At 46.4% G+C, this 12,660-nt stretch overlaps 1 protein-coding gene across 11 annotated transcripts in view; it reads right to left on the bottom strand.

Moving 5' to 3' along the window:
- The window catches only part of BRPF3 (bromodomain and PHD finger containing 3), a 31,821-nt gene continuing 19,161 nt past the window's right edge, over positions 1 to 12,660 (bottom strand). For 8 of the 11 annotated variants that reach the window (XR_012046164.1, XR_012046165.1, XR_012046166.1 and 5 more), the window contains 6 exons: positions 11,929 to 12,026; positions 9,858 to 9,955; positions 7,789 to 7,943; positions 1,217 to 5,000; positions 881 to 1,091; positions 1 to 132 (listed from right to left, as the gene is read on the bottom strand). Coding sequence is in view for 1 of the 11 variants with exons in the window: in XM_072886317.1 (XP_072742418.1) it covers positions 4,817 to 5,000; positions 7,789 to 7,943; positions 9,858 to 9,955; positions 11,929 to 12,026 (535 nt within the window). In the remaining 10 variants the exon portion in view is untranslated. Of the gene's footprint in view, positions 133 to 880; positions 1,092 to 1,139; positions 5,001 to 7,788; positions 7,944 to 9,857; positions 9,956 to 11,928; positions 12,027 to 12,660 lie in introns of those variants that run through there. The other 3 variants (XR_012046162.1, XR_012046160.1, XM_072886317.1) reach the window with 3 other exon arrangements.

The following is a 12,660-nucleotide window of genomic DNA, read 5'->3' as shown; positions in this document are numbered from 1 at the left end:
TTTCGTCTGCCCACCCCATCCATCCAGGCTGCCTTTCTTCCCCATCTCCATCCTTCCCAGGATCGGTCTCCCATCCTGAGCTGCAAAGGGGCCCTGGCTTGCTCCGAGGACACGGGCTGCCCATGTCTGCTGCTGCAAGGAAGAAAAATAAAAATACATGGTTCATGGCTTTCCTCCTAGCTGCTGCCCAAGCTCCAGCCCTCCGAGCACTGAAGCACGTTAAATGGGTATTACCCACCCATTACCCTCCCTCTCCTCCTCATCGCTGCCCCAAGCCCTCGCTCCCCACCATGGTGGCCCTCGCCTGGGGCAGCGTGGGGACCCCAGCTCCAGGGGCTCCCGATCCCGACGCACCCTGCGATGCACAGCCCAGCGAGCCAGGGCTATTTTGGGAGGCTGAAGCAGGAGAGGATTAATCCTCAGCAGGGCAGCACCATTAAGTTTTGTCACCTGCTATCCATCTGCCTCTAAGGAGCTGGCTCCATGCCGCTCCTTCCCTCCCTTCGCTTTTTCTCACGCAGAAGAGCCTGAGGCCAAACCTGTGCACAGCACCCGGTGTAAACTCCCCTGTCCTCACCAAAGGGGACTTGGACCCCCCAAGAGTCTGGCTGAGTCACACACAGAGGAGAAAGCTGCCCCCGTCTTCTCCTGGAGCATATTTGCATTGCATATATAACCTATGTCTATACAGAAAGTGCTAATTATACTTACAGACAATTATAATTAGCAAGTAGGGAGAGCTGTCCCCTGGATGCACCTATGGCTGTGGGTGTGTAGTCACTATTTGTGATCAGAGAAGCTCATCCTCTGTGGGTGTGGAAGCAGCACTTGCCCTAAGGAGACCCGTCCCACAAATAAACGCACGTGTGTGAGCACCTACCTGTGGGTGCCCAGGGCTGGGCATGGCCCCTGCACCCCCCTGACACCCCCCGAGCCAGCACTGCAGCGGCCGGAGGGGCACAGTCCACCCTCCTCTTGCACTTCGGTCTCCTCCGGGAGGTTTTCTGAAGGGCATGTCCCCAAACAAGACCCTTCTCTGGGTCTGGGACGTGACTCGCTCTTGGCGTCCCTGCCATCCCTGCACCCGGCGCCTCGACAAAAAAAATTCAGAAAATTAGGAATGCTTGCAGAAATCCAATGAACTTCCTCTCCCCTTCATCAAAATCTGCCGGCCTTCAGCACCACCCCAACACCGGATAAAGAGCTGTGTCCTTACTCTGCCAGCGTGCCGAGCCAGCGGATCTTCTTGTTTTCTTTGATTTCATTTCTTCTTTTTTTTGGCGATTCTGAAAAGAAACGGATGGGGCAAGGCTGGTGGCTGCACCTGAAGCATTGATGACACCAAGCAGCACGCACCACGTAATCAAGAGGAAATTAAACTTCTCTGCTAGAAAGTTTTGCTTGCAAAACTGCAAATTAATTACTGGTTTCAGGCAAAGGTGCCATCAGCGACAGCCCTGGGAGATGCTGTTGCACCAGCTCCGGAGGGAGGGCAGATCTCAGCAGCTCCCACAGACGCTGCTGCCAGGGCTGGGTCCAGGCAGGACAAACCCAGCTTTGCAAACTGGTGCCGGAGAGACCTGTGGCAGCCTTGCCTTCAAATTAAGGGCAGAAGCATCCGAAAGGACAAACCTATTAGGGAGAAAACAGGAATTTAATTACACGATATTTCAATATCAGTTGGAGATGAGGGTCAGGAACCATGACAGCGTGGCGGCCGCTGAGGATGGGAGATTATTGGAAAGTGGGGCTTTTCATGAATCAGGCTGACAATTGTCTGAGCCCAGGAGGCAAAGGATGGGCCAGCAAGGCAGGCAGAGAGGCGAGGGCCAGGATGAGGCCTCAAAGCAGATGACTGTATCTGTCCCCTGCAGAATTCGGGGCACTGAGGCTGACAAGGAGATGGGAGAAAGGAAGGGAAAAGTGTCTCCTGGCTCCTGCAGAGTTTTGCATCGCGGCGGTGGGTCTGTGCCTCTGGCCCCAGAAGGGCTTCATGCTCGTGGCGGATGGGAACGATACCTGCAGCCTCGGAGGGCAGCAGCCTCCAGTGAAGCCCGGGCTCTGCAGAGAGGGGCCGGGCAGCAACGGGGTCCTGATGGTGCACCACTACCCGCAGAACATGAACCTGTGCAGGGAGGGAAAATGCTTCTTAGGGAAGAGAGACAACGCAAGAGCCCTGCTAGGATGAGAAACCCTCCCCAGCCGGAGCCAGGGACCAGCCCGGCTGCAGAGTCCGGCCCTGCTGCATCCACATGGCTCGGCTCCTGTCTCCATCTGCTGGCAAATCCCACTGCCCACGGCTCGGCATCGCAGGAGCCCCCGGCCCACCACGAGCATCACTAGATGGGATTCAAGCCCCAAATTCCCAATTCCCATCCCTTTGGGGCTCTCGGCCACCCCCTGGCCAGAGGGCTGCCGTGCACGGCACCTGGGGGGATCCCATCCTGCAGCACCCAACCCTGTTACCCATTGCACAGGGAACAAACTCACCTCCGGGAGATGTTCGAGGCAGCACAAGAAATCCCTCCGCGTGTCCCTTCCCTATCACTGCTCTTTGCAAACGCTTTACTCCCGCATCTGGGACGACTGGGACGAATAAAAGCCATCACAGTAAGTGATGTCCCGGACCTCAGGACAACACTAGCAAGGAAGGACTCTTTTTTTTTTTTTTTTATACATTAGAACATTTATTTCTCAGAGAGAAAATATAGTCTCAGACAGTCAGGTTATAGTAGGTAAAATTAGCATTTTTTTTCTTTACAAGCATAGATTTTCTTATTACCTCTCTTATACCATCTGATATAAACAATTCTAGAAAGCAAATAAACTCACTTTCTACAATAAATAGAGCGATCTGTGCTTTACAGCAGACTGACAGTAACGTTTAGGTCCCGTAGCAACAGCAGGATATTAGCCAATTCAAATTCTAAAATGTCATTTAAAACCAAAACAAAACAAAACAAAAACCAAAAAAAAACCCCAAATCCCAAGATCTTAAAACATATACACAGGTCACAAGTCCACAGCTGAGCTACCACCTGGAAAAGTGTATGTTCCTTCAAATAAATTACACTGTGTGCATATAAAAGACCCAGCAACACAACTGAGGACTTCAAGAATGGTGACAATAGGTCTAAATAATTTAGAACAATATTTTACAACTATATATACAACATCCTTCCCTAGCCACACTCCATAGGCATTATTATTATTATTATTTTTACAAAATCCTATGCCCCATCTCTATGTTACAGGAATCTTCCTTAAAGTGTGGTTCCATGTCCCAATGTATAAGAAGTGGTATTTTAAAAAAGTAGACCAAGTAGAAATGGCAGTGATTACTCCCCACTATTCATATTATTATTATTACTAATTATTATTATTTTGACCCCACATTCTCTTCAGTATGAAAAAGTTAAAATAATAAAAAAATATTGAGTTAAAAAGCAAAATGATGATATTCAATCTACAATCTTGCTCTGCACCTTTGGTTCTTAAAATGGGAAAGCAAAAAGGGATACGCAACAGAAGAGATCAGAGAAATCATAAAGTCCTTGGCTAATAGAAAAGGTTTTGTCATCAAGTTTCCAAACATCAGTTGCCCCCATTTTTGCAATGCAAACCCAAAAAAACAGGGATTGTCTGCAGAGCTGGGTTTACTTGGGTTTTAATGGATGACAATGCTGGAGACCCACACACCAGGGAAAGGATATGTGTGTGGGGGAGAAGGCGAAAAGGCAAAATGGTCGTGTGCTCTAGTTCGTGCTTGGTTTCAACCCAAACAGAGTCAGAGAAAAAAGTCAGAGAGACAGAAAAAAGGGAAGAAAGGAAGAGGAGCCTTACACCAAATGTGCATAAACCAACACAAAAGATGTATCTCCCTCCAACCCTGATCAACCTCAGTGCCTGCAAAGCTGCTCCAGCTCATTAGACACCTCCAAAATTAGTTTTGCTTCTTAAAAAAAGGAAGTTATCTTTGCTTAGACTCAGTACTGTACTAAACCATGATATGAAATGTTACTGGAACAAGCACAGTCACAGAAATCAGAATTTAAATGTGAAACTACCAAATAAATTTCTAGGGGACACACACACACACACAAAAAATCAGGTAATTTGCTTTTCGTATTTAAAGCTCTGTGCATCTGTGCATGTAAGTGTGTGCAGCAGAGGGGAAGGTTACCAAAATATCTCAAGCTCTTCTAAATGCAATGAGAGAAATCTAACATGAAAACACTATGTACGTAGGCAGGAAAATCGTAACGCAAACTCCCAGCTACGATTTTTTTTTTTTAATGTGATGGGACAATCAACGTCATTTAAAAAAATAAAAAGGCCAATCACGGTTAGGGTAAATTTGGCACAAGAAAGTCCAGTTGGGATTTCCGTAAAGGATCCTGGTGCGGTTACAGTGGTGACGGGTTCCCGGGAATTACTCGGGGCTGGCTGATGACTTAAAAACCCCGACGGCACGGGGGAGGCAGGGGCGAGGGAGGGTGCATGAGGTCCGAATATCCGAGTGCTGCGCCCTGCTCACTGCATCAGCTCACCTTGGCTCCCGTCACCTGGCAGCTTTTCCTAACTACCTTACTCCTGACCCTGTAGACTATACATTTCATCTCCTGCCAGCTCTTCAGCGAGACACATTCAGAAAGAAGCTGGACAGGCTTTTTGGCACATTTCAGGGTACTTCGAGGAGTGCTGACAGCTAGCTGGGAACGATGTCCCCCAGCCGGTCAGTGCACGAGACAGTCCGCTCTGCCGACGCAGCGAGCATGGAGTCTGGAGGAAAAGGAGGACCGGCCACCCCGACCCCTTACAGATAATTCGATGTAACGAAGGGATGATCCCCCCGCACGCGGCTCATGTGAATCATGGCTCGGTCATATGCCACCTGCACAGACTTGCGGATGCTGGTTTTTCGTCCTTCCATCATCTTTAACTTGTCCACTGTGTCGTCCACACCGAGGGGATAGACTTTGTCACGTGGAAGCCACTGCCTGCAACAGAAAGGAGAGCGCAAAGCCCCGTCACCAAGGGCATGGAGAGGGGAAATGGGGAAAGAAGAGCAAACACCTGGAGCTCTCTGCAGGAGGCTGACTGCTCCAATGTGCCTGGCTCTCATACCTGCTTCAACAGGCCAAGGAGTTTGTCCCAAGAGTTTCCAAGACATGGCCAAGTACTCCAGCTCCTCAAGCATTCCCCACATATCTCAGCAGTGATTATTCACTAGTTGTCATCTCCTCCCCAGGAGCAGCTACGATCGTGTGATCTATTTGTTTATAATTAACACCCTGCAATGATGCTACAAATGTTTAAATGCCTGCATTTGGCATGGAAGAACCACCTGTAGCCAAAATGTCTTCCTGCATGAGCACAGTTTTATCTCTCCTTGGAGTCCTTACTCAAGGCTGTCAATGCTCCTTGGAGCTCCAGGGGAAACTTGGAAACTCCTGTGTTCCACAGAGCAGCAGATAGAGGGACTTCCATGGTGGAAAGTAAGTTTTTATCCCCAAGAAAGCTCTGCCTTGTTCCAAGAGGCTGTAAGCATCAGGGTTTGGGTGACTACAACTATCTGAGTATCATCCAGAAACAGGCAGCTTCCAGTAGTCACATCCCAAGCCCAAGTTGAACCCAACCGATGACTTAAATTGCAAGTGCCTTTTCTATAGCAAGTTTTTATTGTGCAGTCATTAGCCCAGGTTAACTAGCACACTCAGAAACATCTTTCCTAACGAAGTGTCATCTTTCCTAACGTCATCTTTCATCATCTAACGTCATCTTAGTGTCATCTTTCCTAATGAAGCCCAGCCCCTAGGAGTTAAACCTCAGCCACTGCTAGCACAGTCCAATGCATCTCCCAGCCAGCCAACAAGGACAACCCAGGGCAGCTCAGCTTATCTTCACCACAAAAACGAGGTGCCAATTTCAGTCTTTGTGACCCTTCTGCAGCATCACTGAAGTCAGCAGAATTTGGATCTGGCACTAAGAGGCGTTTTTAGGACTTTCCTGAGGCACCCTAACTTCCCACAAATTGCAAACAAGGATCTAAGTGGCCACGTAAAAGTCTAAACATCCACCAGAGCTTGTCTTCAACAACAGCAAGGCAAAGTCAAGGAAATGCTGATTTTTATTGGGAAGGTAGTTTCAATGACAAGTTTGGATTTAGATTTTTCAAAACTGATGACTACAGCAACAGGAAGCATGGCACTGCCATTGATTTTCAGCTAAAAATCATTAGCACCTCTTCAAAGAACATGCCCTGTATCAAGTGGTTCTGGTAATCAGGGACAGTGAAACAATACTAATAAAAAACCTCGGGAACGTGTCTCTTGGCACCTCTTCTCCCCAGAGGACAGAAACATACTCATCAAGTGATGCAAATGTGGCCCCTTTCTCAGCTTCCCAAGAAGACGGCACATGCTTTTCCTCTGCCTGTGTTGCACCTTGCCTCCATCTCTTTAAACTGCATAAAACACTGCAGCAGCCCCGAAATGTAGGGGGAAACACTCCCCCTTGCTGCTTTACCCCGCTGTGTCTTTGGCTCTGCTCTCTCCCCATGCACCTCCCCTCCAGCCTCGACACAGCCTCCGGGCAATGTTCGCCTCCTTCCTCCAGCCCCTCGCCCTTCCCTGCTCTTATGGGAGATGCTCTCTTGCCAGGGCTGCCGGACTGCAACCTCACTGAAACCCCTTCCAGGGATGCCGGCAAAGACCTTCCCCAGGAGAATAATAAGAAGAAGGCCTCTCAAAATACCACGAGGCTCCTTTTTAAGCTCTTGGTATCTTATTTTATAGAGGTAGCAGAAGAAGAGGCAAGCCCATTCTCTCCTCCGTTCTCATGTGCACCCCAACTGCCCAGCATCCGCTTTTTCCGCAGTATAAACTCTCTGGATCTAGCATTTGCAGGTATTGCCTCCTGGGTGACAATTTATTTGCTTGGTTCACGTTCCCATGTGGCATTTGCTGGTTAAATAATCCAGTGGGTTCAGCGTGCGGCTGCCTGCCTCATTATGGGGACTCACCTCGTCCAGCATAATGCTCCAGTTTTACAAGTTTCCCATTGTTTCATACATGGATTGCAAAGCCTTATTGCTCATTTTTAAGGCACTTCACTGGTTTGTGGCTTATTATATCTGGCTGGGTTATTGTTACCATGTGAACCTGGTCAGCCACTGATACTAAAATCAGCAGATTCAGTCTGTCTGAGACAGAATGGTAAAAGGCCTTGAGATATTTCACTTGCCCTGAATCAGGTGCTTACACCTGCTTTTTCCACCTTAAACAAATATCTTGATTTGAAAACTGCAGGTACTCAGCACCCTTGAAAAATCAGGCAAGCCTAAATATGGAATAAACCCAGCATTTTCAAAATGTTACCCTGGAGATTTTTGGCGAATCTTTTGTGCAGCAGTGGAACTGGCTGCTCAGTCTGCTGGTGTTTTAAAGTCAAATCCTCTCTCTAATTTGCTGCAGATTTTGATTACTAAATTGGCTCTTCATGTACCCCAGTATTTTTGCGGTGATGTGACCCCTGGGTGAAGGATGCTGGGCTGTTCACCATGGAAGTGGAGCAGTCAGATGTCATGCTCTTGGGCCAGGGAAAAGCAGGCTGGCTTCCTCATTTAGACTCTTCTTGACTGCTGCATATTTAAATTCTCCAATTTACAGGTAACATCATCATCATCATCATAATCCCTATATGCTCCCATATACCAAAGATTATGTTAAATCCTCCCTCTCTGCCACAGTACTCGCCACAGACCCCCGTCTGTCTGCACACACTCACCAGGTTCTCTTGTTGTCAAAGAAAAGGACAAGGAAGAGCTTTTCTCCTGCCTCTGTCTGCCTCTGCTCCCCCAACTTCAACACATCCACAGGTGGGACTGGGATGGGGACTCCATTGTGGAGCAAACCCTCGCGCGGCATCTTGGGATCGATTATCTAGTGACACAGGGAAAGGATATTTAAGAAAAAAACCCTTCAAGTACTGCAGAGAATGCATTTTTTTTTCTGTTCTTTCAGTCTATCCAAGCTAGACAATTAAAATCTACTTAGGATGGGTAAGAAAAGTTGCTTTGTCTCAGTGGCAATTTTTAAAGAATTTTCCTGTCCTCAAGGCTTCCCCTGTGGAAGGGAAGCCAGTCGGTCCAAAGGCCAAGCACCCAATCTTAAAAAAGGGAAAGGACATAAGTATGTGGTTCTGCGTGGATGTAGATTGGTAATTCAGTACAAACTCAGTATTGTTGTGTTCAGCAAAGGATTTCCTTCCTGCACTCCTAACTGGTACAATAAATGTAACACCATTGCTGTACTCAGCAGGCATAATGCAATTTCACAACAGCTCCATTCTGGTGCAATTCAGTTGACTTCAGCGGCATTGCTCAGATTTATACTGCTATTAGACCAGAATCAGGCCCAATATTTGGAGAGAGTCGACAAGCAGTGCCAGCTTTATCAAGCTAGAGAAACACAGATTATAGTCATTTTGGAGAGAAGTACCAACAGACGCATCGATTCTCCCCATAATAAAGCAGAAATGTCAGTGTCCAGCATTTGTGCCGTGTGATCACAGGAGGAGAACGAAACAGCAAAGGGTGGATGCAATACTCGGTCTAGTCTTCTTTGCCTCCTGATCTCGGCTCCTGAGGGCTTGAAAAAGCGGCTTGGCTTTTACATTGGCCAGCTGTAGGAATTTATTGAGACACTTTTCCACCACAACAGATTGCTATAAAAATGCCTTTTTTTGGGGCAGTCTCAGTGTTTAAAGCCATGCTAAAGCACAGTTTAACTTTGGCTGTAGCCACACAAATATCTAAAAATGCTTGGCATGGCTGGCAGATCTGTAGCTGTTCTCTCCTCTGGGCTCCCACTTAGAGTAAGAGCATGGATGAGGGTCACTCTTTTAGCAGAATCTGCCCTTTTTGACAGCATCAGAACTGTGCTCAGCCACAGCCAGGCATACATGCTGTGTCAGCTTACGGATGGTTTCACAGCTCTGCTGCTTGGATGTAGAGACCTGTGTAATTTCCGTGATGACTACACTTGCTTTCACCCCCTACAATTTCTCAGCAGTCACAACCGCTGTCTGTCTTAGCGATCCCAACCATAAAGGTACTTAAGGGGATGGCTGCAGCCATGCAGAAATTACATAGAGCAGAGATGGCAGGAAGAGCCACGTCTCAAGGGATATATTTAAAAGTAGCAGAAACAACAAAACGTATCAGCCTATCTCATGTTCTTAGTCATATTCTCACTTCAGCAATCTCTATTGATAACTTAACAAGCACTTAAACACCTGCAGCGGTACTGGCACTTCCTAGCAATAGCTGCATGTCACATCTTGCTTTGGAACTGAGTATGGTGTTCACTGAAGCCAGGTTTATGGATTTCACATTAATAGTCAAATATCCAAAGACGGATAAATATTAAGGAAATACGTTCAAAGGACTAGGTGCAAACACTTGCGTATATTCTCATATTTAAATCAAACATATGGTTATTGAAGAGGATATATACATCACAAGGCCAGTGGAACCTGGTGCCTGCCTTTATAAAATTTAGGTCTTCTCATGCCAACAGTACTCATTACTTTCCCCATACCTGCAAAGTGAACAGGAGAGGAGAGGGAAGATCTCCTCCTATCCCTGGCACCAAGAGACCAATGTTTTATGAATCCTCTGCAAAGCTCTGAAACAATGAGCATGGGGAAAATTAACTGTGCAAAGGGGAAAGGAAAAAAAAAAGCATGATTTTGGGAAGTTTTCCTTTTGTGTCTGGTTACACTGGACACTAGCACTGTGTTCTGGGCTACCTGTGCTGTGGGTACAGGCTGCGAGAGAGCAACGGGGTACTTACCAAGGCAGGATAGGAGGGATAGCCACGGCACTTGGCCCACACAAGCTCCAAGGGCTCCAGCTCAGCCTGGCTCTCAAAGGACATCAGGAGAGTCCTGCCTAAGGGACAGAAGGAGACATGGCTTAGGAGGGCAATTACTAGCAAGGGGTTACGATAACACAAGAAACCACACCGTCATCTAACCCAGGCATGACGGCCTGCATTGTCTCAGTAGCAATCAGCTAAAACAGATGAACCACTGTTGTACTTAAAACATACTGACAATATTTCTGGTTTAATTTTTTAACCTATTTGCTTCTGCAGCAAGCAGAAAGCTGGAATTTCACCTTTTTTTGTAACAAACCTATTGTCCAGCTATTTGTCACACAAGAGCACACATTTAATCATTACTGTGTGCACATAGGCATAATTCCGAACCATTTCTCTTAATCAAGGTCTAGAGCAAAACGGAAAGCCACTTATTGTTTGTACCTATATGCATTGGGTCTCCAAACCAGAGGTGGTAAGACACACATCTCATCTGCAGTAAGTTTATGATAAAATTTAACGTGCAGTGAGATCCAGCCTGGCCACGGTGAATGCCCAGCCTTCTTTATGCTCTTGTCAGTACAGTCATGTTCCGCATTAAGATAAAGCCACAGTCTCCTCAATCATGGGTCTAAGTCTATGCATGCATGTAGCTTCAGATGAACTCTTCAATATGGAAATATTAATCAAATTCAGTTCTGGAGTGAATAGCTGCTGTATCACTGAAATCAAATGGGTATACAAGAGATGAATTTGGTCCATTAGGCTCCACCAAGCCAAATCCATCCTCAATGGAACTGATGAAGCTGTATCTGAGATTAATTTGGACCACTGTTCAGAGAGCTCCTTTTTATTCCTCCTAAATACAAATACCTAGACTATTCTGATGCCATATCCTTTGGGGCTATTTGATCTCTGCAGGAAATGCCTGGTTCTAGTTGACAGAAGGCTATTAGCCATCAATTTTTTCAAACTTAAGTCAGAAGTATTGCAAAAGATCCATTCAAGACATGAATAACTAATCTGCCAGCTCCTGGTTCTGGAAAAGGAGTAATCTTCATTAATATGAATTTTATAGCAAATAGTGCTTGCTCGGGGAATGGTCAATACACTGGCTTTACCAGAAGTCAGACTGAATCTAGAAAAGGCTGAATACAACCCAAACAAGCACACTGCCAAGCATCTGATGTGCTTCTCCACTATTGCATTCCAAATGTATTCTTCCATTAATGAAATGATGTTATAAAACACAGAATTGTCCCACTGATTCTAATTCTCCCGGTATCAGCCCTGCTCTGTAAGCTTATCTCCAAAGCAGATCGCTGAGCACGCGGGGTCCAGGATAATAACGGTTCCCAGGGAGACAGGAGCCAGCGCACGGGAGCTGTACAGGGTACAGGGAGTCAAAGCTGAATCCTGATTTCAGCATAAACCCGCAATAACTCTACCATTGACACACCACAAGAAAGACAAGAATCTGGTTGTGTGAGCTCTGGAAGATCGGTGTCGTGCCTTGGGTAGTATTAGAGGAGTGTGACTTAATTTTACTGGTGTATAGCACAGTCTGACAAAGGCGACTTTGTTACAAAGACCTTGAAAGGAATGATAGCAATACAAGAGGGAACAGATATGAGTCATTTCCTCATATAAGAGGGAGCGACCCCTCTTATAATTATGATTTACAGTTTGTATTGCAGTGTCATTAAAGAGAACTAGTCCCAAAACAGGAGAAGACAGTGCCAGGGACATTACACACACCAGACCTACAGAAAGCACCCATCCGAGGAGAACACAGGGCACAGGCAATCCATAAAAGTGAAAGCAGGAAATGTTTTATGCAACAACCTAAATTTGTAACAAAGCAGGTGATAACGCACAGGCAGGTCAGCAGTCTGATTTTATAATCTGGACAGTTCATGCAGAACTGGTTCCTGGTGTGCATTGAGACCTGCTCCCCCTGGTTCAGATGGATGTCAGCCCTACAGTGCGGTGGGACCCCAGCAGGGTGTTCCCCAAAGCGGGGCTGCTCTGCAGCCGTTCTCACCTGAGCTGCTGTAATCGGAGTCTCCATTCACACCTTCCAGGAAGGGCACCCGAGAAAGAGCTGGCTTCCCTCGACTTCGCTTGGGAGGCATCAAACCACTGTCAGAAAGATATGGAAAAGCAGGGATTAGGAGAAAACAGATTACCCTTGAAAACAAAGCCAAGTAAATGGATTCCCCAGCTCTGTTTAAAATACTGGAAGATTACCATACTGGCGCATCATCGACATGAAAAGAACACTGAACACTTCAACAAAATGTCATCAATACATCTCTTCAGGTGCAAGTACACTGGATATCATCCTAGCTTTGCCATGAGCAATGAAAGGGGCCTAATAGAAACCAAGCTATGAACATGAGGAAGAAACCCGGCAAAGACTTCACGCTGGAGAGCTGATGCAGTGATGCTTGGCGCTTGCATGAGCTCACCCAGTTGTGTATAGACTTCAGACGACAGAGCAGCCCTCCAACATGACTCCAACATACATGCAATTGGACTCTATCAGCCCATGTCCTGAACATCCTTTCACCTCATTACTACAAACATTTCAGAAAATGGATTATCTCTACCTCAAGCAATCATGTTTTTTCACTTATTGTAATTCTTTTTCTTTCTTTTACGATTTTCTAATAAGCAACTCATTCTGAATGAATTTGGTGCTCAAAAAGGAAGAGTGAAGAAAAAGCAGTAAACAGAGCTATTCCTAAATAGAATAATTGTACAAGTTATCCAT

This window comes from Ciconia boyciana, chromosome 23 (assembly GCF_034638445.1).
Source record: "Ciconia boyciana chromosome 23, ASM3463844v1, whole genome shotgun sequence".
In the NCBI taxonomy this organism is placed as follows: domain Eukaryota; kingdom Metazoa; phylum Chordata; class Aves; order Ciconiiformes; family Ciconiidae; genus Ciconia; species Ciconia boyciana.
The sequence above is the reverse complement of the archived record's forward strand: the minus strand, read 5'-3'. Positions and strand labels throughout refer to the sequence as shown.